The sequence below is a fragment of the Coturnix japonica genome, chromosome 4, assembly GCF_001577835.2.
Source record: "Coturnix japonica isolate 7356 chromosome 4, Coturnix japonica 2.1, whole genome shotgun sequence".
In the NCBI taxonomy this organism is placed as follows: Eukaryota; Metazoa; Chordata; class Aves; order Galliformes; family Phasianidae; genus Coturnix; species Coturnix japonica.
In genome coordinates this window covers 50,994,567-51,022,173 of record NC_029519.1, presented here as the reverse complement: position 1 = coordinate 51,022,173, position 27,607 = coordinate 50,994,567, and the positions used below count along the sequence as shown (strand labels likewise).

The 27,607-nt window shown below is 41.2% G+C and overlaps 1 protein-coding gene across 32 annotated transcripts in view; it reads left to right on the top strand.

Annotated features, from left to right (window-relative positions):
• The window catches only part of ANK2 (ankyrin 2), a 316,117-nt gene that overhangs the window by 118,668 nt on the left and 169,842 nt on the right, over positions 1-27,607 (top strand). For 5 of the 32 annotated variants that reach the window (XM_032444314.1, XM_032444315.1, XM_032444312.1 and 2 more), the window contains exon 1: positions 26,282-26,542. The exons of the other annotated variants lie outside the window; for them this stretch is intronic. In XM_032444314.1, the coding sequence (XP_032300205.1) occupies positions 26,420-26,542 (123 nt within the window). In that variant the 5' untranslated portion in view covers positions 26,282-26,419. Of the gene's footprint in view, positions 1-26,281; positions 26,543-27,607 lie in introns of those variants that run through there. 32 annotated transcript variants of the gene reach the window in all.

The window sequence follows — 27,607 nt, the reverse complement described above, 5'->3', positions numbered from 1 at the left end:
ACAGGTGAATTGCCTTCACCTCTTTTCCCAGGGCTGACTGGGTCTTTTACCCAGGTATTCAATCAGTGGTTCTGGCTGTGACACAACAGTTCCCATACAGAAGCAAAGCTCCTTGGTAGGCTACTGGAAGGTCTTAAATCTTCAAGTCCCCAGGGAGTGCAACTGCTTCATCTCTGGGGAATTTATTAGTAAGATCCCATTTGTTTTATGTGCTCTGTCTCAAAATGAAGTTTGAGTGCTAGTTCCTGGAACTAATTATTTAAAAACTAGTAAGTTTGTTCTGTGCTGTACACTATTTCTGAGCATGTTGATCCATTTATGAAGCACGTTTATTTTTTCTGTTCTGAATGTAATTGGTCTTTGGAACTTTGATCCTGCTAGATAACAGGAATTCCTGTGGCTAACACAGGGTTACTACCTTTCAAATGATTTGGGTGAATAGTATAGCCTTTTTTTCATATGTCAGAAGAAGCTTACACTTGAGCTCAGATAGGTTCAGGACTTATGTGTGTAAGAGCTGCACACCTGGCAGCTGGAAGGTCCCTTTATCCCCAGCATTCACCTGTTTGAGATGTGCTGTGAAGAACAGTTTCCTCTGGTTTGCTCGCAAATGGCCTGTCTCTGTCTATTCCACCCCATTTGCTGGTGATAGTTAAGTTGAAAGACTTCAGTAAAACAAAACAGCCCTTCCCTGCTTCCCCCGAAATTGCTTTGACTTAATTAGTTCTTAACAGATTCATATTGGCTGTTCCTCCTGATCGTTGCTCCCTTTATGTCAGGACTGCTTCACTGCTCTTACAGTCCCCTGGGTGATGCCATGAAGGCTGCCCTGTTTCTGCTGCCATCGAGGCAGCAGGAGGCCTGGTGCCAGCTCCTGTCCTACTGAGTCGCACAGCCGGCATTGCATCTCCCCGGGAGACCAGCAGGCAGCAGCGCAGCTTGCAGGGGAATGGCAGTCACCACATAAGTGAGATTTAAAAGGGCAAAAATGGTTCACAGGTAGGTCAGCAGAGCTTTGCTCAAAATCCTGACTCTTTTCTTTATGTTCCAGCATTGATGCCACTTAAAAATGGCAGCAGTTGCACTTAATAAACATTTCTGTCTTGCCTGGAAGGGGCCCCGCTGCAGCATTTCCCTAGCAGGTGAATTGCAGCCTCGGTGGGTGGCTGTGAATGCTCTCAGCAGGCTTCAGTCCTTAAGGATCCTGTGTGCCCCTGTCCCCACATCCAAGATGGAGGGACCTAATGTAAAGTAAGCCTGGCTCTCTTTCAGAAGGCCACAAGTTGTTATTTATCTTTCCTGCATTTGGAAATTAGGAGTGGGTCTTGGGGATGTTATATGAAACATAACAGCTTACTTTATGTAGAAGATGGTGCTAATATTGTAGGAAGATGATAGCTGACACTGCTAACTTCTGAATTCAGCCTCAGTGCTGCTTCTGGGAGTTGTGTCCTCACTCCAGGGCTGCTGTACCTGTTGCTGATGCACCCAGGCCAAATGATCAGATGCCAGTCTTCCAGTTTTGCAAAAGCAAAGCTCAACCTTTAGTATTTTTTACAGCTCTTGAAGCATGACTGTCTCTGACACTTTGGTCAGCAAACTATACTGTCTGAATATAAGAAAAATAAAGACAAAGGGAATTAACAGTGGTTACAGCTGCTGGGGCTGAGCACACATAAAGAGACTTTGTCCCTAAGCCTATTGTCACTCAGTCATGGTCCCAGTCACTTGAGGTTTTGCCACAACAGTGACACTGCAGGGGATTATAGCAATTAGCTCAATCTCTCAAAGAAAACTATTCAGCCTTCTTGAACAGATCATCCTCTGCATGGAAGAAAGTGACTAAGATGGTATATCTTCATTTGCTTCCTAAATGACCGAATGTGTCTGAGAGAAGAATGAAATCATAGGGAAAGCTACTGCCCTAATTACCACATTCCTTTTACCTTAGTGCCATTCAGAAGACAGATCAGCTGGAATCAGCTTGATGGGTTTGACTTCCCAAGAGGATCATATCAGGTGCTAGCAGCTGAGGTGGGGCCTCTGGCATGTGCTGCATGCAGTGTTTTAATATAGGACAAAAATTTGTAAGGCTTGTTACAGCAATTTAGGTTGGAATGTTTAGAAGCACACTGTTATTTTGTGTAGCTAGCGATGGATATGCCTTCACTTCCAGGTAATTTACCTGATAATTAAAAAGAAAAAGAAAGCAACAGCTGAAAACTTATTTTTTGCTTAATGTTCTTTTAGAGGGGAAAAAGAAAGGAAAACTGTTTAGAAGGCAGAATTTTGCTAAGTATTTGGGCAGGAGGCTGTGGATTGAGTGCTTCAGGAAAGTGTCTGTCAGGAGGAGATGCTGTCCCCATGGTAACGCTGGGGGACAATGTTGGAGTGAGCAACGAAGAGCGAAGCAGGTCTGACTGCTGCTGTAATCTGGAGTTTTATGGCTCTTTTGCAAGAGAAGGTTGAGTGTCTGGCACCCAGCCAGTTAACCACACTTGGCTGACCCAACATCCCCCCCATCCTTGCCATTTAAGCTTCTTTTACTTGCCGCTCTGCTTCATGTGTTATTGCTTGACCTATTCAAAGTCAAACCATCAAGTGCACTGGGAATATACTGCAGGCAAGAATCTTGGCTTGGCAAAGAGGAGATGTGGGCCTTTGGAGACAGCTGTAAATACATCAATCTGCAGAAATAAAAACTGGAAGCCAGTGGTGAAAGCTTCCTTTTAAAAAGATACAGAGAATCTCAAGTAGATGCAGATCCACAGTGACTGTAGTTGAGTATTTGGAATGTTGCCTGTACGTACAAATTTTATTTGTGCAATAAAAACTGCTATTTTTTGTATTTTGCATCTTGCATCTCAGGATGTTTTGGCATGTTTATCAGTTTCTTTGTACTTGCTTAGCCCCATGGATGGAAAACAGATTGTACTTTATCCATTGCAGCCAGGGATGCCAGCAGTGTGGCAATGAACAACTGACTCTTTTGCTGTGCCTATTATCTTAAATATCTTTGCAATTAGTGACGTGACACCGACTCTGTAAATTCTTAGTAAACAATTGAGTGTTGTATCGGCAAGCTATTTTCCACTTGAAATTGTTTTGACGGGAATATTTTTAAAACAGGTTTGCAGAGCCAATTATTTTGGGTTCAGTTCTGAGAAGCCCATATCTTTTGTCTGTGGTTTGGATACAGGTTTGTCAGTTTGTAGTGCTGGTGCCTTTAACAAGCAGTGAAAAGTCTCAAATGAAAAATATTAATGTAATAAAGCCCGCTTGTCATGAAGTGTTGGTTCTGGGAAAAGTGTGACCGTTGTTAAGAAAAGCAACCCGATAAAATGGATGATAGTCAAGTGTAAATCGAGCACTGTGGTGTCACAGTGACTTCATACCCATTGAAACCTCCTTTTGTTCTCCCCCGGGTGCAGCGCAAGCCCTGCCAGGCACACAGCTACATTCAGCCCTGCCTGCTGCGACCTGCGGCCCCTGTGTGTCAGGGGTGCATTTCTGGGAAGGGCTCTGCCACAGTGTTTGGGATCTTGGCTGAAGTCCCCAATGAGAGTCATGGACAGAATAGCTGGCAGTGTGCTAAATTATGTCTTTGCAAAATACAGATTTGTTAAGAGACAATTATGATCTTTCAGACATAAGGTCCAGCTGATGTGATACTGGTGAAGGTTACTGGAAACAAACCCTCTATTCTAAGTCTAAAGAAGCACTGTTACAGTACTAAGGATGGCAATAACCCAGGAGTTTTTCTGCTATTGCACAGTATCTCTTCTGCACCAAATCTGTCCCAGCTCCTCTAATCTAGGTTCCTGCTGCCTGTTTTAATAACAATTATGATATACCTGTGCAGCAGAGGTAAAGTGAGCAAAGCCTCTTCTAGAGCTACTCCCTATTGTGGGAAGAAGAGCCCAGACCTAGTAGCAAACTTTGTATCCAGCTGTGGAAATGTGTTTTGAGCATCCTGCAGTCTCTTCTCCACTTCCATGTGATTTATAGCCCTGCTCAGAATAGGAAACTAATTTTCACTATGAATTAACCACAGTGCTATCACACCTGTTGTTATAGGTAAAATACAATTTTCTTTTGCATTTTTGGGCGCCAAACTTGAAGATGCACACATTTAATTTTCAATTCTATTTACTGTTCTTTAAATCATGTGCCTGAGATTCTTTCTTTACTACTGCCTTAAAGACAAAACCAAAGTAACTTGCACAGGAATGCTTCAAAACCCTGGAAATACATAGTGTTGGCAGTGTTGCTAGAGCTTAATTAGCTGTCACAATGTTAGGCTGTGTAGTTTATTATATATGGGTGAAATTGCTGTCATGATAGAAACTATTCATTTCATTAGGTTTGAAAACCTATTTTGTTTCTCTTATTGTAAGAGATAAACCACAAGACACTAACTCTGAGGTCACTGAAATGCATGTAGTTGTACCTGAGCTAGTATTTAAGCTAAATAGGTTTAGGTGATGTGTGTGTGCATTGACAAAAACTGACCCCTAACTAACCATTTTGGTCAGATGCTGTGTACCAGGCAAGTGTGATAGCCATGCACTGGCAGTACTTGACCTAGCTGTTCTGAGATTGGCTTAGTTTAGCATAAACCCCATCTGCAGCAGGAAAGTTGCACAGTTGTGAGGTTTTTTTGCTCACAGTTGTCCCTGTGAAAGCCCTTCTAAGAGAGAATTCAGGAAATTCTCACCTTGGAAGATAATCAGCTTCTTATTTTTCCTTTATAAACACAACTCTTATTAACATCACTGAAAATTATGGGAACACTCTCCAAAGCTTTCTAAGTCAGTGGAAGCCTTTCACTAGGATTTCAAGCAGTAAGCATGTGAGAGGGGTAAGAAATCCCAAATTTACTAATGAGATTTAAAAATCTTGTTACAACAGACATCTACTGTATAGTTAATAGCTAAAATGTATTTAAATGTAGCTGGTGAACCTACAGGAACTCCTTTTCCTCTGGTTTGAATGCTTTGTCAATTAGAAGTAAGCTGGCTAACCTATTGTTGTATGTTATAACAACTCTGTTCCTCAACTGTGTTGTTGAGGCTTTCGATACAGCAGTGTTTGACAGATCTCTGTCCATGAGAGATTTTGCAAAATAGGATATTTCAGTTTTCTCTTGGGCCTATAACATAAGAAGAGAGCATCCCAGCAACTTGCCATGACAGCTTAAGCCCAACAAGACATTCTTCAAGAGTTCTGCATTGTTCCACTGCCTTCTTATTCTGAGAAGTGACTAACTGGCAGAGACTTGTACAAAAAATGGTTTTGTTTTGAAAGATATGAGGACATTGGTTTATGTTTTCATGATCTTTTACATAAAACCTGAGAGTAACAGTGACAGATGATAGCTACTACTGTGTAAATTGGGAGGGAATTATTCAGCGGGTTGCCAGCATGAATTTTATTGTTAATTATGTCTGAAATATTGTTCATTAATATTCTACAGCGTGTTATTTTAATTGGATTTGATTTAACAGAATCACAGAAAACAGAGGTTATTAGAGACCTCTGGAGAGCATCTTGCTCACCTTGTGCTCAAAGCAGAGCACGATCCAAAGAAAACATTAAGTTTCACTTAGTATAGGTTGCACTCATTGTGTCGGTATGAGGATACAAAGGCTATTCACTCTCTCCAATAAACCATTGCTATTAGTTTAACCTCTGTCTAATATCTGAGCTAAAATCTGAGAGCAGAAATTTGTAATTATAGAGGAATGCTATCCAAATGTTAAGATACAAATGCAAAATAATGAGTTTGCATCTCTTGTTTTCTCTTTCTAAGACTTTTCCTTCATCACACTGCTCAGTTCTTGAAGATGGTCTTAAATTAGATATGTTCTCTGGCCACTGTGTCAGGTCATGCTGGACATTATCTTACTGGCTCTTTAGTAAGCATTGGTTGTTTAGATTAGCTCTTGCTAATCTATGTTTATGGTTTTTCAACTTCAGGAGATTGTATGGAACATGGCAGTCCTTCATGGATATAGGTTGGAGATGAGTGATCTGTAACCTCTTTCAGCTTTGTCCATTAACCTTTTCATTTTCAAAATAGCCTTTTCTCTTGTTCATCCACACAGATATTTTGGATCCTGGTGCCAATGGTGAGGAATAGGATGTTGTTCTTTCTGTTTGCATTCAGGAGATGGTTTACTGTATTTCAAATGCTTTTCCACAGGAAGCACAGGAAAGATATCTGAGGCAGCCTACCAGAATGCACAGACTCACATTGCTGGTGGTAATTAGTTCTAGTTAGGATCATTTAAGTGTGATTTGCTAAACGATTTGAAAAAAGAGTTGCTGTAGCTTTCTTTGCTTACAAAAGATGAAAATACATTCTGGAAAATACGTTTTTTCGTGAAGAAATGTCTGCTGTTGATTAGGCAGTTTTGTGTGGGCTGTTAGAGACAACCTAAAGATTACATCATAATTGATCAGGATAATTTGGGATAATTGTGTGAAAACTACAGCAGCAAAGTATTCACACATTTAAATTTTATTAAGCAGGAGTGCTTTACTTGCTCAAACTTAGCAAGTTCTTGGTGAATGGGGAACTAAACCTTTCAATCAGCATTTCAAGTGATCTGCCAACCAAGTCACTCCGCTGTATTGTTTACTGAAGTTTCATATCTGTGAGGTTGTTTTTCAAGCCAGAAGTGTTGAAAACAACTTGAAAGCCAAGGTTGTTTCAACAAAAGATGAATTTCACTGCAAATTTTCAGGTCAAAGAATACATGGGATGATAGTTATGATAAATATTTTACACATAACTGGGATCCTTTCATGCTTTGTTCTATGTCCTTATTCCACTCATCTTAAGCTGTTTTGTATCTCAGTTTTGGTCCTTTTTCTCTGTTCGTTTTCCAGTAGGGCATCATGGACAATATACTGTGATTTAATTGCATCCATTCTTCTTGTCTTGCCATCAGTTTTGTGTTATCACTGCTTATGAGGATCTAAAAGTTGTAAGTTATGATTTCTGTTTTAGACAATCATAGTTTTGAGACACTGATTTAAAACATTTGCATTTAGAGTATTGCCTAACACACAGTCCACAGCAAGTCAATTTTTAATCAATTCCTTGTAAACTGACCTTCCTTGGTGGAGCTTGTTCATCAGCCTTATATTTTGCTCCTATGCATGAAATGCTTTACTCTTTATCAAAGTGAACTGGAATAGAGGGGTTTGAAAAATGCAAAGACTCTAGAGGCTGTTGTACCTAAAACAATTATTATTTTATTTTGATGTTATAGGGCATACACTTAAGCAGTTATTTAGTCTTTTGTTTCCTGAAAATCATCAAGACTGCCAAGATCCTTAAGATTAAGTATTTGCTGAAGTGTGTTGCTGGCCTATGATCATTTTCATAGAAACATGGAATGATAAAATCATCAAGGTTGGAAAAGATCATTGCTGAGATCTTGTAGACCAACCGCTGACCCATTGCCAGCATTTTCCAACAGATGTTTTTGTTCTGTGTGCCTATTGATCGATGAGCCATGTGATACTGTATCATAGCTGACCAAACGGGGGGGAGGTGGGGTGGCGGGATGTTTTGGTGGATCCTTGATTAGGATCCTCTGCTTCTCATGCAGAGTTCTTCTCAGAGTTCAGTCAATGCAGCATGATGTAGTCAGAGCGCCACAGCACTGTTGTTCCTTCAGTGCTGTATCTTATCCAAGCTATACATACATTCTTAGGTTTTTCTCAAATCTATGTATTTATGTATATATATATATATATGTATATTGAGAGGGACTGTGACAGAAATTCTGGACTTCTATGAGGAAAGAAACAGAATAATTTGCCGAACATATTTAAGGCAAGAGAATGCAGACTGCAAGTACACTTTAATCAAAATGTATTACACAGGATGTTTACTAGGACTTGCACAGCTTCTCTCAGGAAAAAAAAATAATCTGCCCTGTTATTTAATATCAATGAAACAATTTGCTTTATAGTATTATAAGTAATACAATTAGGTGGTAACTCAGAGCTCAGGCTATTTATAAGAATATAGGCAAAGCAAGGGGAGGGAGGAAATGGAGACCATTTGTTATGCTTTGTATTTGTTACAGTAAGTGCTGTAATGGTTGCAGTTGGAAACACGCTTTCTGCCTTCTGTTTGCTGGAGAGCAGGGAAAGAAAGAAAGGGCGTGGTGAGAAGCGGAGACTGGAGCTAAAAACTGATCTGCATGGTGGTAGATATGTGGAGCTTCAGTTTGAGTTTTTGTCATAGTGCCTTAGCATAATAATACAATACTGTTAGAGAAATGTTTCTTCTGTGGACATGTTTTTCTGAAGTTATCAGTGTGCTTGTAAAAATCCCAGGGGATGTACCATTATACAGAATTCAGTGTGATTTGTCCAGCAGAAAATAGCAACTAGCGTACTGGGGTGCATGCTGCTTCTCCATCCAGCTGCTGGAGCACAGCCCCCCCCCCTTATGGTGTTGATCGTTCTTACTATGGCAATTTGCTGCAAGGGGCAGATTTATGATGTCTGTAGGAGTGGTTGTAAAGGACCTTTCACAAACTTATTATAAAATCCCTGCAAGGCTCATTCAGCCCATCTTGTCTGGCAGTGCTAGGATTCATGTTTTCCAGCTTTGGGGTTTGCCCATGCAGGATGATACACTACTCAGGGGAGCCAGCCACACCATTCCTATGGAAACCGTGGCTCACTGCAATAACCATCAGTGCTAACTTGCATTAATGATCCACTGTAATCAGGGGCAGGGAATGACACGGCAGCTGCAACCGAGGCTGCCACTGATCTGTGCTGAGCCCATATGCTGGTATCGATCACAGCCAGTGAAGCGTGCTGCAGCTTGCGTGCTCCTGCCTTTTGCTGATACATTTACTCAGTGTAGCAGCTGTGACAGCCTCTTTGCAGGTCCCCCAGTGCCTGAACTGGAAATTGTGTCATGGTACGCAGCACATTGTGGCACGCTGATAGCCTGGGAAGTCTGAATATGTCAGTGTTAGGGAGAGCCCAAAGCAGGCAGCTGCTGAGCTAGGGACTGTCTTCGGAATGCTGAGTGCCACCTGCAGGTGGATCCGTCAAAAGCTTGATGGAGACAGGAGGGGACACCCTGATTGGCACTGGACTGGAAGGCCTGTACGGAAAGTCGAGGATACTTACACTGGCCATACATCCCATCTCCAGTGATAGGGATGTCCAGTTCCTCTTATATTTGGATAAATAAGTTTGGCCTCTGTCTATGGTGCTAAATCTAATTTAGGGGAAGTTATCTTCATCAATGTATGTACTCCATACATGTATCACAATAAGCATTGGGTTATCAGAGGAATCAAAAAATGCTCACCTCTGCAATTTGACCGCACTCTGTGTGTGCAAGGATAGGGATCTGTGCAAATCTTTGACAGTTTAAGCTCATGCTGTACAGACTGATTATCCCCTTTGTCTTTTCAGCTGTCTCATCAAAAGTGCATTCTGTATTTCAGCAGGTTTCTGGTGATGGAGTTCAACACTACTTTTCTGTAACACCTTTGTCTGATTTGGGGCACAGGCTGGCCCTGATCTGCTCATGATGTGCAGTTTAATGAACAGGAGAGGGCAGCATTTCTACTTGACTTATCTCTGAGTGGTGGTTGTGCTCAGACAAGAGATTGTAGCTGAGTGGTTAGGAGCTGGAACGCTCAGGCTTGGGTTCTGATGTCCTCCTCTCCCTCTCAGAGGTCCTGTGAGATTTTGCACACACCAGAAACACCAGGTTTCTGGGACTTCCAGCAGCAGCATGCTTCACAGAATCATTAAGGCTGGAAAAGACCACTGAGATTGTTTCATTCAACTGTCAGCCCATCACCACTGAGCCCACTAACCCACATCCCTCTGTGCCGTATCTACATGGCTCTTGAACACCTCCAGGGGTGGTGACTCCATCACTTCCCTGGGCAGCCTGTGCCAGTGTCTGACCACGCTTTTGGAGGTTTTCTTAATATCCAACCTGAACCTCCCCTGGCACAACTTGAGGCCATTCCCTCTCATCTTATCACAGGTGATTATATTCAATGCAAATATTAAATATGAAGACAATGCAAGTATTCTACTTGTAGAAATACTGAGCGCTCATGACAGCAAATGAAGCCAACAGAAATATAAGTTTTGAATTGCAGATGCTGTGTGTAATGTGTATGATCTGAAAACAAGATCCAAAATTAGGGAATATGTTTAGCCTTGTAAATGGAAGATTGTGTGCCTTCCATTTCAGAAAGCCAATACTGAATCTGTATACAATAACAGAGAGCTAGAGAAAACCTGCAAGAAAATTAATTATTTCATCTTAAGATATCAGGTTTATCATAAGGAAATAAAATCCTTCTGCCTCCCATTGAGCATCAAGGAGAATGACTGCTTGAAGCTCTGCCTCTTTAGTGCATGCTTCCTGGGCCTACTTTCTGAATGAGGCAGAGGTCTCATGAATATATAAGATGTGATTATTAATTACAGACTATCTCACAGAGCAAACGCATAAAGGGGCTGAATAAAGATTACAGTCTTAATCAGGGATTGTTTTAGGCTTCAAGTGCTTGTCTTTTCAACCCAGATGATCGTTGTAATTTGGTGTTCTGTGCTATATGCTGTGTTATATGCACTGAGCTAGAACACGGGTGTCAAAAGAGTCACACTGAACGTTGTAATACTCTCTACAAAATTCCACAATATGACTTTCAGTTCTTTTAGTGTCTATTAGTCCAGATCATCAGAATACCCAGCAGAAGAAATTGCTACATACAGGAGACTTTTCTAATGATGCCCTTAATAAAATGATGCACATGGCACTTGGATCTGATGCTAATCAGAGTTCTTGTTGCGCAGTTGAAGATTGGACTTGCTGAAACATCAAAGAGCAGCTCTGGGGATGTTGCTGAGGACTCTCATTGCCTTCACTTTTCACAGGTTCACAGCACTCCAGGTTCAGTTCCCAGAGCTCTGGGTTATTTTCCATGTTGAGCTTTATAATGATGCAGAGATCACACAAGAAAAATGGTTGTAGGTACACTTTTTTATGCTCTTTAAAATGAATAGGATTTTGTATTGTTTCCTGTGTGGTATTGTTATTTTTCACAGCCCCTTCACTCTTCCTAGCTCACACCAACACTCTTCCCTAACATCTTACCCCATGTAACACACCTTTGTTCCATTCCCATTGTGATGCAAGGCAAGATGTGTATTATGCAATTTGAGATCTTGTAAGAGTTGAGACAATAGAAAGAATTCTACCAAATGCAGTGTTATTTCTATTGCAGAAGTTCCTGCTTTTTCCAGTGTAGGAGCAGGTTAAAACAGCAATAAATTAGCAGGAGGAATGAAACAAAAGGGTAACATAACAATAAGATTTCTCTTGCTCTGCTGTGCAAAGTGACAGCTGAAGTGGCTGTCCCTGCACATAAGCCCACATGCAATTTGATGCATGATCAATTCAGCCCCCTTATACGTGTCTTCCCAGCACCAGCTTGTCTAAGACTACAAAGCAGAAGGCAGCAGGGTGCTTTTCAGTGGTTGTTGTAGCTTCTTTGTTTTCACTGGGCATAGTTTCCTTCCTGACACTGGGGGATGATTTGGCTGTGGAAAGCACCATTTTCCAAGGCATCTGTGATGATGGCTTTAAAGGACACTTTTCATTTGAAAGTGGAATTTAGTCCTAAGAGCATTAAACTCTTGAGTGCATTACGTCAGGAGGCAGGGAGCCCCATGATGTTGTCTGTCATGAGTTGAATGCTTCTGAATGCTCTGTGAGTTGTATGATGGAACCTCCTTAATGCAATGGGAGTGCACTTGGAGAAATGTGAGAGGTTGAACTGAGATGTCATGTAAAATCATAGATGTGATGGCCTATTCATATTTGTGAGCATCTGTTATGTTAAGAAACGAGTCAAACATAAGGTTAATTTAGGAGATGGCTGTGATGAACAGCACAGTAAGTTGTGCATGTAAAGTGTTTAGAAGTGAAAATGCATCCGGGAGCCCTGGGCTGCTCCTTGCTGTGCTGTCAGCTGTAGTGCTCACATTTTGTGCTGTGAGACCTTCCGAAACACTGGGAAAACAAAAGGAGTCCAAGAACAGCCAGCAGACTGGTCTCTTCTCACAAGGGCCACCCAACAGCCCCCTACCAGTGCTTTGCCATGAACACTCAAAGCAGCTGTGTAGCCAGGAGGCAATGGTTTTGTATTTACTGCATGGTCATCCAACCTTTTGGCTTGCCTGAGTCACAGTGAGTAAAGAGGAATCATTCAGGCTGATGTTCTGGTTGTTGCTGAGTAATGGGTGTGCACCTGGCTGGAACACTCAGAGGGCAAGAGCTGCCACTGTGATGGTGCAGGGTGGAACCAGACTGGGCCATGATGGAATTTTCTCCTACCCCAAAAACAAATAATTCCAGGATAGCCCAGGTCAGTGAGGATATCCTTCTAGAAATTAGTTAACATCAGTGGTTACTGAGTATCATTGTAAACGTGGTTGTCTTATAAACAAACATAAAAAGAAACAAAAACCCAACACATTCTAAGATAATTTGAAATGAATTAGAGCTTCACCGGATTGCCCATTGCAGAAATGCCTGTGGAATAGTTATGCAAATTGATCTGCAGTTGCTATGAGAGCTCTTCTGTGTCTGTGCTGCAAAGGGGTTCTTAAGAGCTCAACGTTTCCTGGCACAGGTAGCTGTGGCAGGAGGAATGCAGGCTCTGTGCAGCAGTGGTGAGTGAGCAACAGGATCTCAAGCAGGCCATGGGTACTTCATGGGATAAAACCTTAATGGAAAAAAAGAACAAAAAGCTTGAAAGTTTGAAGCAAAGTCTAGGTTACAGAAAGATTGAATGTACAGTGATAAATATCGTAAGTATCTGTATTTAGAGATGTGAAGGCAATTTCTTATATACTTAAACATGAAGGCCTAGTGAAGAACACAACATATCAGTGCCTAGTAATTGGTAGCATCTGAAGGTTGTACAGTTAAAATATGCTATAAAATATATTAGAAACTAAATACAACCTAATGTTATTATTGCGTGGTAAGATGTGGTAAGTCTTACCACCATTATGTGATAAGACTTTCAAAATCTAAATTCCTTATCCTAAAGCATGAGCGTAATATTCACACAGAAATTGCAAGTTACTTACAGCATTGCTATTTAAAATGCTTGCATATAATATATATATATATATAATATAATATAACATAACAATATAATATAATATATTTATTTTTATTTATATATATATTTGAATTTTGCTGGGTTGCCATACCCCTCTGTATCTCTTCTTTGTGGGCTGGTTGTGATTGTGAGGAGGTGAATCCTAGAGATGTTATTGTTGTAATTAGGATTTTTAAAAAGTTTGCAAGTGTTTCCTTCAATCCAGGAAAGGTGCTAACTTTGCGTTGTGCAGTGTTGAACGATGCAGTGACCTTCAAGCTGATCTCAGCAGAGATAGGATAAGCGTGTCAGCACAAGGCCACAAATTAACCCAGCTCACAAGCCAGGGCTGGGATGCAGCATCACGCTGCTGTGCCTTTCCTGCTGTTGTGGCTGACCAGCGTGTCCTGCCATGCAGACATCTTGGCTGATTGGGTGTTTTTAGAGCGTGCCTCATTGCACAATGTCAAGTGCCTGATGAAATACTGGTAGGTAAGTCTTTGCTTGCAAATGCTTTATTTGGGAGGTTTCTGAAGTCCTGGAAGAAAATATTAGTGCCTGACAAGGCTGTTCCTCATTTTTGGAGCTGTTCTACTTCAATAACAGTGCTCTAATTGGGCCATTTATTCACCGAATTAATAGGACACTTGGGATTTGAATGTAGGTTTCTTGCAACCTGAGTGATGGGCTATAGGTTAGCAAGTGTTACTCTGTTTTTTCTCACTGGAGTTCACCTTCTGCTCATTCCTTACTATTTACTACTATTTCACCAGTATACTTCTGCTCAAGCCAGTTTCCTCTTGCTTCAAAATTTATCTTCTGTAATCATTAGTGTCACCGGAAAAAAAATTGCATGCCTTGCACGTTCTGAGTTTGGCAGTCCTGTGCTCAGGAAGAATAGCATCTGTTCAGTATGCTCATTGCAGGTGGTCCAGGAGTGCTAACATGGCAAAGTGAAATGAAAATGCTGTCTGTAATCCAGCACTGTACGTCGTGGGGTACAAGCTTGTTTTGTTCTTTGTAAGAGCTTAAGGGATGGTTGATAAATTGACCTGTGAGGCAAAACCTTGGTTAAGCTAACCTGCAGTTTTTTTTGTCCTCCTTTTTCACATGATTTTTCTGCTGCCTATATCCCTTTCCAATGTAGAACACAACCTTAACTTGTATAAATAAATAATATAATAATAATAAATGTATAAACAAATAAATAATAAATAAATAAATAAATAAATTGCCCTTTTGCCATGTGCATATGAACTCAGATTTGAACTGATCTGGAAGCTAGGCATCAGTTTTGGTCAGATTTTTGCAGAATTATTTCTAGTCCTTTCTATTTGGGGTTCGCTGTTAAATACGATGAAATAGATATCACGTTTTAAAGAAAATTCTTTAAATGTTCTTAGGAATATTTCATTTTACACATTGCAAACTTTCAGGGCTCCAGCCAGTATCATCCAGTTTTTGACCTTGAGTAAGTTGGAGGAAATGGGTAAATAAATGGGTAAATTACTATACTCTTTATTCACTGTTTTTGATGTAGCCTTCTTGCTGAAACATAAAATAGCTAAATATATATAGGCATTCAATCATTTGATGAACTCAGCTAAGTTACGGTAAGGCTTTCGATGATATCAGGCGTGTCAAATTACTGTATAATTTTGCAAGTCTACTTTTTATTTGTTTTTGTAGTGATCTCTGCAATACATTTTCAAATATCTGTAATTGCAAGAAGTTGTTTGAGAGTGCTTCGGACAGGATCATTAGATCTTTATTCCCAAGGATTCCAAGAAATCACAAAGAGTTGTTCAAAAATTATTCCTTTTGGAAAGCCCCTGCTTTTAAGTGATGATGATGATTAATCCAGACAGACAGTTGCCTTTATGTTAGCTATAAATTGGGACCTTTTCTTAGTTGTGTTGTGTCTGTGTGGGTTTTTCTTTTGTTTGTTTTTGTTTTTGAGAAGACAAGTTAAATTCATGGTAATGTGTGTGACATGGTAATCTTTCTGTGTGACAGATATTTCTCTTGATTCTGGGTAGTGCTCTGTTTCACGCAACTGAAGGTATGATGGTATGGATAAGTTCTTTTACCTGGTGGGACAGGTAAAGGAAAAGCTGTGTATCAGATACACTGTTGTGTATTTAGTTTGAGACATGTAGTTGGCTCTGCAAATTAGCTTCAGGTCTAAGTGGCTTTTATTTTTATTATAAAAACCTAAATCAGACCAGTCTCTTCAGTTCCATGTGATCTCGGTCTTGGTCTAGCAGATCGGTGATTTCATAGCCTGGATCATTTCAATCTGTCATTGTAAGAAAATAATTTACTCAGAGCCACATTTGTGCTTTTCAAGTGCAACACTCTGGATTTAATCTGAAGATTATTTTGACAAGAAACCAAGTTGCTTCTTGACACACCATTGAAAGAGATTCTAATAAAATTCCTCCAGTCAGAATTGATCTTGTAAGTGTCTGAATGCTGCAGAATCTCTAGCCATTAAATATAAGTAGGATGCTTTATTCAAAAATGTAACGTAAATGTCAAGGTAAAAGTAAAAAGACATTTCAGGTCTTTGAAATGCGCATAGACATTGGAAGTACTTTCCATTGTACGGACCCACAAACAAGGAGCTGATAATTAAAAATATTACAATACTGCTTTTAGATGAGTCAAGGCTAAAGACTTGTGCTTTGAAAGTGAGATCTACATTATGTTTTTAAGCCATAGAAAAATGATAAGCTACATCTGGTGTGATACCTGATTAATTCATGTCATTATTAGACTCAAAAATATCCATTTGAAAATATATGTATGTAGAAAATACAACTTGAGTAGATTATGCAGTGCTCGTAAAAGATCACCTGGAAGGTGCTTTCTGATGACTGTAACTATTAGTCTCAAACCTGCAGAAGCTTATGAGGCAGGGCACTGCAGCAGTGGGTTATGCCCTGGTCAGAGAGCTCTCATGTCACAGAGTTTTACCTTCAGCACTTGTTTTATCCCTTTTCTCTGTCACGTAATGAAAATAGGGTTTTGTGTTATTCATTCATCCATTCGTTTTTATTCCTCAGAGGCCACTGGACATTGTGAGGAGCTTTCGGTAGAAATTCCCTGATAGTCGGTATCTTTGGGCAGCCAAGGATTTAGTGTTTGTCATGCAGAGAACATCTTGTTGTGTCTTACCCTGATATGTGACTTATCCCAGCTTGCATTGGAACAGCAGAACAGGAGTAGGGTTTATGTAGTAGCATCTCTCTCTTAGTCCTCTAATAGCGTCAGTGTGTTTTGTCATGTATTCAGTAGGACGAAAGGGAATTTACAGGTGCATGAATTAAAGTGGCTGCAGCTGTTTCAAAATTGACTGTCTGTAACGATGACTTGTTGATGGCCAGACTGTTTTCATGATGCTGCTAACGGCAGCACTTTTGCCTAGAACAGTGGCGTATTTTAGGCATGAGATAGGAATGGGAATCTGGGACTGCTGTAGCGTGGCTTGGCCAGGAGAGGGGAATCGTTCCCCATTCATTTCCAGACGCTGTCGTGGTGGCGAGTACGACGCGGAACGTCTGTGCTTTTACGTCGGCACCATGTTTTGAGCGGAAAGGCGGATATGCCGCAGTCATTGGACCTGGCTTTCCTGGATGTAGAAACGTGGATTTCCGGCTGTTTTAGGCCGAGTTGTTCGGCATTCCTGGTCGGAGTCCCAGGCCGGGTCGGAGCCGCCGCGTCTGTGCCGAGGGCGCAGGCTCTCTCCATGGTGCTGATCGCCCGCCTCCGTGGGCGCGGAAGTAGAGGAATCGGGGAGGGAAAACATCCAACTTAGAAAACGGTGTAGAAGAACGTGTAGGGACGTTTCTTTGCATATATGCTTAGTACTGCTGTTAACTTGTGGGATGCCTGAAAATTATCTTTGAGAACTCCACCCATGAGCTTATAAGTGGCAGTGAGCTGTGGAAAAATGTGCTGGAAAAATTTCTTTAATGATAGACCTCTTTGCCATAGGTATTCAGTGAAGCGATGTGTTATTAAACTATATGTTTTTATTACATCATGTGAAAACAAAAGGGAAAGAAAATAGAACAGTTGGCTTTAGAGAAGATAAGCAAGACTTCTGGATGTTGCTATTAATGTTGCTGATGTTTTTTTAATATTGTTTTGTCTGACTGTTCTTATGAGACCAAAGAAGCAGGAAAATGATGATTGGTCCTGTGTGGTCACTTTATTTTTGACATCCACTCCCACTTCAGTAGACCGAACATTTGGACTTCGAGTTGATTACAGCACATGAAATCCAAATATATAATTAGACCTGATGTTGTATATATGATAGATATGACATTTTATATACCATATATGTAGTAGGCAGGAATGTAAAGATACGTTACTTAGTCATTATCTTTTTCTATACCTTGCAAGCTGTAACTTCACTGTAACTAACATGCTTGTGAAAGTTAATTATTTTGTTTAATCTTTAATTTTTTAAGGCTCATTCTGTGGGTCAGATGGTTATTTATATATTTGTATATATATTTCTTTATATACCAGGTGCTTAAGATTTTTTTTTCTGACAGGTATAGCCATATAAACTTACAGTTCCAAATAGATAGAGCCCACTTGAATGTGAATGCATGTGACCCAGTGCTAAATTATAGAGACACTTCTACATGTACAAGCAAGAATGCTTACACAAAGCTGATTATGTGCAGCACCTGGGTTACAACAGAAAGGGTTTAAAGTGAATGAGATCTAGGTCCTGTGGAATTGCAGATTTTTGGAGCTATGGTGACCCAGGTCAGTTTTCATGTTATATGCTCTTGTTTTAAACTCATCATTCTTACTTCCAGCATTATTATAATTCATAAAGTCATTTTATTTGCAACATCCTGAAGCACTTAGCTCTAAGAAAATGGAATTTTGTTGCCAGAAACAACAAATGTATTTTGTAAAATTGGTTGTACGTACAACACTGTAGTTCAGTGGTAGTATTATGCAACAGTATAATATGATTTCTGAATATAGTGAAGTATTGTATCAGATAAAAACAACAACAACCAAAAAAACCCAAAAAACCAAAAAAACATCCTTCTGTTCAGACAGCGCAATGGGAAGACTCTCACAGTGCCTGGGAAGACAAGTAAGAGGACATTTTCATCATAGGTGATGGGATTGATCAGTCAGGGACAAAAGTGTCGTATGTGCAAGTACCTTGCAGCATGTAATTTGGTTTCTGTGAATTGATCTTGAAATATGCCCTATTTCTTATAGCTAGTGTAATTTAGTAGTAAAAAAGGTGTAGAAAAGGCCTTCTTAGAAAAGCCCAGATCATTATGTCAAAAGGCACTCAAACAAAAATCTTGAAAACGTTTTTATCAAGAAAATGAAATGTTCTAAACTCTTAGCCTCTCCCTTCACTTTTCCTGTTTTCCAATGGGAGACATTAGTTCAGATTGCACAAAGGAGGCAGATATGCCCCAAATGGGATTAGAAAAGGCACTATGTGCTAGCTGTGGAGCAGAGTGAATGCAGATCCCAACCATCTACCTCACTCATGGGCATGGGTGCCCTCATAGAATCATCTTGCTTGGATAAGATTCAGGATCATTGAGTTTCACCATCAACCTGGCCTACCAAATCCCATCACTAAACTGTGCTCCCTAGTGCCACATTCCCATGTCTCTTAAATACTTCCATCATTTCTCTGGGCAACCTGTCCCAATACATGACCACCCTCTCTGTGTATAAATTCTTTTTAATGCCCAATCTAAATCTCTCCTGGTGCAGTCTGAGGCCTTTTTCTTGTGTCCTATTACCTGTTACTTGAGATAAGAGACCAATACCCTTGCTGCAACCTCCTCAGGTAATTGTAGAAGGTGATGAGATTTCAGTCTGTTTTTCTACCAGACTTAACAACTCTAATACCCTTAGATGCTTCTCATAATTTTTATTTTCTGTTCTGTTCACCAGTTTCATCGCTCTTCTCTTCACACCCTTTAGCTAATCAGCATCTTTCTTTTTGTGGGGGACCCAAAACTGAACTGGGTATTTGAGGTACTGTATCCTCACCAGCGCTGTGCACAAGAGGACAGACACTTTCATAGTCCTACTCACCACACTATTTCTGATGCTTGCCAGGATGCCCTTGACCACCTTTTCACTCTACTGGCTCATGTTCAGTCAGCTGTCAACCAGCACCCCCAGGTCCTTTTCTGCTGGACAGCTTTCCAGCCACTCTTTCCCCAACCTGTACCACTGCATGGGGTTGTTATGACCCAAATGCAGCACCTGGCATTTAACCTTGTTGAATGTCATACAGTTGGATGGGACCTGTCCATCCAGTCTACCCAAATTCCTCTGCAAAGCCTTCCTGCCCTCAGGCAGATCAACAGACAGCCCTAACTTTCTATCCTCTGTGAACTTACTGAAGGTTCCTTTGATCCCTTCATCTAGATAATTGTTAAACAAAATGTCACTGATAAAAATATTAAGCTATTGTGTTGCCCATGGAGCTGAGTCCAGATTGTCCAGATTGCACCTACAGAAATGAGGAACCATGTGGGTGAGTGGCTGAGCTCTTTGCAGCAGATCCAACAAAAGTAAATACAGTGTCTAGGAAGTGCAAGGAGGGAGCCTGCAGAATGCATTGCACAGTCTGGGAACTGGACATGGTAAATCTGCAGCAGCTTTGATCCCTTGGCTCCTTCTTTGTATTAATAGCAACTTCTGCCCCCACAAGATCAAAATTGGAAACAATAACCAGATGAAAGAACGTAATGCAGGAAGGTGAGGGTGGAAAGTAAGATGAGAGTACACATTGCAGTGTTGAATTGCAGTCCTGATTCAAAGTCTGTTTCAATCAATAAAGTGCCTGCTGTTGAATTTGGTGAGCTATTGTGTCAGACCTTGTTTGACTTAATTAAAATAGAAAGTGACATCAATATTTTCAATCAATATCATAACAAATTAGTGATATTTAGAACTAAGGCATCATAGCTATTGTCAGAAAACAGGAAAATGGACACTCTTACCAGAAATACATATCTTTAGTTTACTTTGAATTCTGGAAAAAAAAAAAAAAAAAAGAAAAGAAAAAACAGAGGACGCTTCTTGAACTGCTGTCTTTGGCACAGCTGCAGTGTCTCTTCCTTATGTCTGGGATGTTCAAATAAACCGTATGCATCGGTCTCTGAAGTGTTTTTTTTATATCCCTTTCTTGTTCAGAAAGCTGGTAATTTGTGCCAGATCATTGCTTTGTCATGTCATAGCTTGGACAGTAATAAAGGATGACTGCAAGGACTTTTAAAATTTGTGAAGTACAGCTTTTGTATCTTGCATTTTTGGTTTGTAAGCACCTGCCTGTAACAATGGTACCTTGGATGTGTAGTTAAGCTGCAGATCTTTGCCTTAATACATTGTGGATGCTGTAAATTCAGATGTATCCAATAAGGGTTTGGACAAATTCATGGATATCAGCCTTTGAGTATTGCTAAAGAAATTGAAATAGCTAATACGGATGTCCCTCAATCTGAAATAATTGGAAGGTGGAAGGGCACTTGAAGAAATATTGTACATTTGTCTTCTGCTCTTTGCTACATACCTGAATTTTAGCTGTTGCTTGAGACAGTAAACTTTGGTCTCATCTTGTAATGGTTGCTTATAAATCCTTAGTATCATTACGTGCTTGCTCTTATCTCAATTTCTTCATCTTCAATATATTAAAATTCCCTTTTTTAAGAGCAGATTAATACTTTCTGTATCTCCGTCAAGGCAAAGATTTTTCTCGTTTGATTTTAAATTACATTTAAAGAGTCCATTTTTGGACTGGATGATCATTTAGGTCTTTTCCAACCTTGGTGATTCTATGAAGGTTTCTCTCAGTACTGAACTAAACAGCGTGAAGAAGACCACTGGTCAAGGAAAGGTGTGGTGTTGCAAATATTACTGTGTTGTTCTTGGTATGCTTTTAATACCACTGAAAGTCTCAGTGCTGTGAATTATACTCCATTTTTGCATAATTGTGTTTTCTTGTATAACAGGAAAAAGGAAAGACATTATTACTGGTCTAATTTGCGTGTTTTAATATATGTGCTATAAGTTGCCTTTTTCATTTCTTGTTCTCTATTGTTTCTTTTTAGCTAAAAACACAGATGTAATCAAGGTACAAAAAAAAGCCAGAGTGTAGTTCTGTTTATCATTTTTTCAATTCCGATTACATTGATTATAGTGATACTGCTGTCTGGCCCAAAGCTTTCCGGAACACACTGTCCTCATATATTCAGCAATGTCAGAATGAAAACACGTGGAGCTTTTCTAAATCTTAGTATTTATTTGTTTATTTATTTATTTATTTCAGAATAATATAAAATCTGTAAAGAATAGATATGTGATTGTTAAGTGACTTGTTAAGGATGACTTCAGAATTAGGACAATTGCTACTACATACAAATAGTAAATAAGAGTGTGAACAATAAGTAAGGCAGGAGGCAATTTATAAGCATAGTGTATATTTCCATAGTTGGCTTTGTGCTTTTGCTTTCAAAAGAATTAGTTAGTCTCCTGTTGTAGGAATATGTAATTCTGGCTGAATGTGCTATCATGCCCAAGGCATCCAAACCAGTTTAAATAGTTGAATTAAGTACAGTGTTACACTGCTCTGGCACTCCATTATTTTTGCCCCTGTGAAAAATACTCCATCTTTTCCATGTTTATTCCTTAAGAAACAGCTTTCTCAGAATCATTTCCCAATCAAAAGGAGGGATGCCTGCTTCTGACATTGAACCCTGCTAGCATATCAACAGGGAGGAGAGGTCTGCATCGTTTTTGTGAGTACAGCTAAGCTAGTTCTGCAAGTCAGCTCTCTCCAGGTCACTGGAGAGTTCATGTCTCCATACCTGATCTAACCCTACCTTTCAGCAAGGAGAGGTATAAATCACTGCACAACTCGTATGGGCAGAGGTTGCTGTGGCTGCATGACTGAGATAGGATGTATAGGTGCACTTGTTAGATATTATGTAAAAGTTAGGCAGCACAACTTGTAGTGAACATAGCTCTCAGACAGACTTTTGGTCTGCCTTTTCCAGAAGGGTCTTCTTCAGTGCTGGACTAATGGTGAATCACCCAGTTCTTGTATCTGCAAGATTACTGTCTTATACTGGGACAGGCCTTTCCCATTTTTAGTTGTCTGAAATCAATTTTGTTTTCTAGCCTATTTCCTGAATGCGTAAGTGGCATAGAACTAGAAAAAATGGTCTCTGTTCTGGATTTGAGGTGTGAAAGGCTTTTCCCACTCCATCATTTCCTCCTTTTTCTGTAACACTGGAAATGATGAGAACAGATTTGAGTCACGCTTTCTGATGTTATTTCCAGGCTAGGTTTTAGCTTCTCTCACCACCCACGTGATTTACGGGGAGGGAACCTCATCTTTATGAGAGGGACCCCTGTTAGTGGATGCGGTTCAGGGAAGATAATTGCTTGTTTACATTCTCTCTTCTTGTACTCAATTACTGTTGATTTTCATCCAGTAGGTTTCTGATGGAAGATGCTCGATTGTTCAGCAAATTATGTCTCTCTACCTGAAGGCTGGCAGTTAAAACCAAGTGCTGATCATAGCTGTGGCTAATAAAGCACCTCAGTGCAGGAGCTGGTGAGTCAGGTTAAAACAATAAAACCTGGAGAAATTAGGACATCAGGCCAGGAGGTTAATAATATATGCCAGTTTGTAAACCAGGGAGTAGGAATTGTAACCCTAATTAAGTACCCACACAGCTGCAGATCACTAGAGAAGGTTATTCACTTGAAGCCTATTCACAGATGACACTGGAAATTGTACAAGTTGAGATCTTAAAAGCTTTCTTATCCCAAATGGGAATTTGTTGAATCTCAGTAGTTATGTTATTTCTACAGTCAGAGCTAATTATGTCAAATGGATTTCAGGAAAAAAACACAACAACACAAAACCAAACCACCAAGAAAAAGCCCAAATCCAACCAAACTCCTTTTCCTGGTGTTGTGTTCTTTTTGTATTGTGCGTCTGCCCACTCCTACGTACTCCCCTCCTACGTGCTGTTTATGGCAGCATCTCTGTTTTCTGCTTTTCTCATCCAGCAGCTTTGCAATATGTTTTCTGTGTTGAGGGGGAAATTGCGCAGTCTCCATTTTTGCTGATCAGATCTTTAAATTTTAATCTTCTGTTTGATGTCTACAGAAGGGTTACTGTTTGTAAAGATCAGGAAAATGCTATATTTACAGGACAGTGATTAGCCATTCTCTCTCTACTTTTGTCAGGGAAATCTCTCTGTCTTGAAACAGAACACTTCTTTCCTGCAGGGACATTAGCTGTGTGAAGTATAAGTGATACGGACTTGATGTATCCCAGACTGGATATGTTCTTTCCAAAATGATCTATTAAAAGCTACTTCTTTTTTGCCACACGGCAATTAAATTCTTTCATGTTTGTTTGAGGTCAGGGGAAGATGTTTATGGTACATAATGGTGAACTCACCAAACTGAGGTTCTTTCTCAGTGATGTTAGGAAGAATGTTTGCTATTTCATTTTGTCTCATTTGGCACCAGTTGTCCAAGCATCCATTTTTTTTCTATCATGAAGAGGGGTTATGAAGAACATTGAATTCTTTACCGTCTTTAAGTGAATTTTCTGGAAAAAGGGAAAAAAAAAAAAAAAAAGCTATTTGAGACTGAGCTGATGAATGTGCATGTATCGTTAGAAGATGACAAACCATTTAATCAACACTGACTCCTGTAAACCCTCCTGTGCATCAAACCCTATTGTGTGCTTTACATATCAGGGCTTAAACTTTTAGTGACTTATGGGTATCTTAAAGCACAATTTAGGAGAATCATAAGAGCAGGATTTGGAAGTATAGAGGCCTGTGATTTGATCTTATTTTCAAATTTCCTGCTTAGAATTGCTCAAAAAAATTGATTTAGAAGGTAAGCATTCAAAATCTGCTGAAATCATCTACCCTGCCATAATGTCAGTCTTTGAGCACCCTAAATCACTAATCCATTTGCCCTCCGTGGATTTAGGTTTATGGATAGGTCTGAATAGTTGAGTCTTGTGTTTTGTTTTACTTTTCTCAACCACAGCATTATTTTATTTGCAGCGGGTGTCTTTCAAGTGTGTAGGTGATAACTTTAAATATGTTTCTGAACATGCTACAGATGGAGGAAGATAAGGGCTTTCTTGCTGCAGCTTAAGAGGGGAAGGCAACCTGCAGTCCTGTTAAAGAATCCAATTTTCTTGTATATTTTATCCCCTTCACTGCTTCCACCTGTCTGTATTTTCTGTTGCTGTTGCATGTTTTGTTGTAATTAGCTTTGGCTATCCCAGTTCCTGATAAATGTGAACAACCTGGAGATAATCAGCCAGACAAGGGCTGTTTGCTGGCACTCTGAACTCCACTTCTTCTGATGTTTTCTTCCATTTTTGACCAAGGCAGGCAGATGACTGGTTCAGACACAAAATGAATGCCTCTATAACGCTTCATTGCAGAAAGAAGTGCTTTATGAAAATCTGGTCTTGAATATTTGTGAAACTGTCAAAGTGATGTCTTGTAGAAATAACACAAGCCATCAATAATGATTAGTTCCATGGTATAATAAATGATCTTAGTCTAAATGGACAGTGCACAACCAAGCTCCATGAGTACAAGAATAACATGAGATCAGGATTAGTCGTGGTCTGCTTGAGCTGCTGCCACGTGAAGAGCTCACAAGACATCTGTTAGTGTTTCAGCAGCACTGTGCTACAGTGAAATTCATGATGCTCAGCTTTTGTGGCCACTCAGCCAGATTCAGTGTGAAATCGAGGAATACACTGCAAAGGGAAATCCAACAAAGAGTAATCCTTTCTTGGCTTTGGTGACGTTCAGTGCGGCCGCACCCCTGGCTCCTGGGAGCTGCCGAGGCCGGGCTGCAGACATCTCGGCTTGGCTGCAGGCAGCAGCTTCCCACAGGGCCTGCCTGGCAGTCTGGGTCAGCGGTGATGGAGGGAGGTGAAATGGGATCAGCTGCCTGCCATGGACTAATGCAAGGCTTTTTTTATTTATGTATGTCCTGTTTTGATAAATAAATGCTTGACGCTAGTAGTGATAACCGTTAACCCAGGGAGGCGGGAGAGGAGCTTTGATGTGCTGGTTTTAGCTGGGGGATAAGCAATGAGGGAATGACAGACCCATCTGTCTCTGATATTAATGCTAGAAATTAATGCCTCTAGAACAAATGGCTGGTGGAGGGAGGGGAGGGACTAATTGACAACGTGTTCTTTCTGTCTTTTCTGGTCTCTCTTGACCCACAACTTCAATAATTCTTCCCCATCTTCAGCACGGGGCTTCTCAAGTTGCCTTAGGAAGCACGTGAAAGCAGCTTTTGACACTGCATAATAAAGAGCAGCACACTGTGGGGTATTATTTTTACCTCGGCAGGGCAGGCTGAGCCCTGATTACGGGGAGCCGCGTACTCCCCTCCCAGCGTCCCCCTCCCCGCTGCATTGGGCTTGCTGCTTAATGCAGCTCTCCTGATGCAGCCTCACGTGGCTGCGTGGCTGCGTACAGGCACAATGAGGACTTGAGCATCGCAGGCTGTGCTGAGGCAGAGCAGGCGCTGCCTGCAGGTGGGCTGCCTGCACCCAGCGGCTCTCGCTCCCATTTCCTACCCGCCAGCTGGATGAGAAGGGATGGGTCACCAGGAAGAGAAGAGAGGGCAGTACATGCCAGGCTCCCGCACCCAGGCGCAGCGGCAGCAGCAGTAAGTCACACTGCACCATTTTCTTCTCGCCCTGCAGACAGACAGTGTGAGGAGCTGCAAGGAGCTGCTCCCTCTCCGGTGGGTGGGCATGCTGAAGTGGAGCCTTCCTCACAGAGCAGAGATGCAGCCTCTCTGAAGGAATCCCCAGAGACCTTCCAAGTTTGGTGCTTTTGCACTCAAAGGCCATTTCTTCCTCTCCAGCTAGGCTCATGTTTGCTTGCAGTCACAGCTGAGCTGAAGAGGTTCCTGCCTGCTTGCAGCTATTTGCTGGCTGCACTCTGACTGCGAGCACTTTCACACAGTGCATGGATGTGGCTCTTGTGCCCCTGAATTATGGGTGCTGCAGAGCCCTGACCTTTCCTGGGCTGTCGGAGGAGTGGATTACTGCGCCAAGTGCTAGCTGCTGGCCAACAACCCTGCAAAAAGACTGACCCACCTGGATACACGTGAGTGGGGGGCACTTCTGCTCCAACATGGCTCATGCGGCTGCTTCCATTAAAAAAGTTCGAGAGTCTGAACTGGAAGAGAGGGAGAGAAACCTTGAGAAGGAAAGGAAGAGGCAGCGGAAAATCTCTAGGGCAGATCGCAAACGAAAGGTATGAGGGGAAAACCTACCTCCTCCTTCTTCCCCCTGCACCCTTTCTTCTGTCTTTGTGGCACTTTGCAGGGGTTCATTGCCATGCGTAATTCTCTGTCCTTCATTTCTCTTCCCCATCATCTCATTTTTCCTACCTGCATTCCTTCCCACCCTCTCCATGCCCTACTGAGGCCCTAGCCCCGCCGCAGTGGGACATGAGCGCTGCCTGTCATGGCAGCCCATGGCTGCACAGCGAGTGTGCACATCGGGGGAGCATTGGCACCCCCAAAAGCACTGGGAATGGGTGTCATTGCTCAGTAGCCAGGTGCTTCCTGCCTCCAGCTCCTCTGAAGAAGTTGGCAGGGAGGGAGGTGGCTGTGGCGGTGACTGCAGTGTGGAGGTTCGTTTCTGCATTTCACGACTGCATTTTTTCCACAGCTTCTCATTTTTACGTCCACTTCCCACACTGGTAGTAGAAGCGCAGCTAAATGCTGCATGGAAGACCCCTGGGGTGGATGAGCTTGGGTGGCTGTGCAGTGAGGTTTCAGTTTTGGTGCTGTACTAGCAGCCGTGATTCAGTGCCTTTACACTGCACACTGCAGGTATATTTGTCTGCCTGTGGCCTGAAACAAGTCAGCAATTTGTTGCGTGTTTGTGTCAGCTGCTGGTGACAGTCTCCGGTTCTGTCAAGGCCTATGTAGTATTTAGAGGTTTCAGGTTTTGGGAGGCTTCTCCTAATTTATAATAAACTGTTATTTTCCTTCTGCATTTGAATATGAAATGCTCTGGTTGCCTTGGAAAAAAAAAACCTGCAGAATAAAAAAATGAATATAAATGATGTATTTGCCAGATCACTCTATGGTTTCCAAGGACACAAGTAATGTACAGTGGTGGTGAAAACATGAAAAGGTCTGAAGCAGCTGTAGAGGATAGCTGTAGAGGATAGCTGTAGTGCTGGGCTGCATCAGGACTGCCTGTGTTAATGCCTCCTCATTGCTGCTTCTCTCCCCCATCTCAGGAGCCTACTGACTTTGGTACATGTTAACTCATTCACTGACACTATGATTTGATCCATCCTTTATAA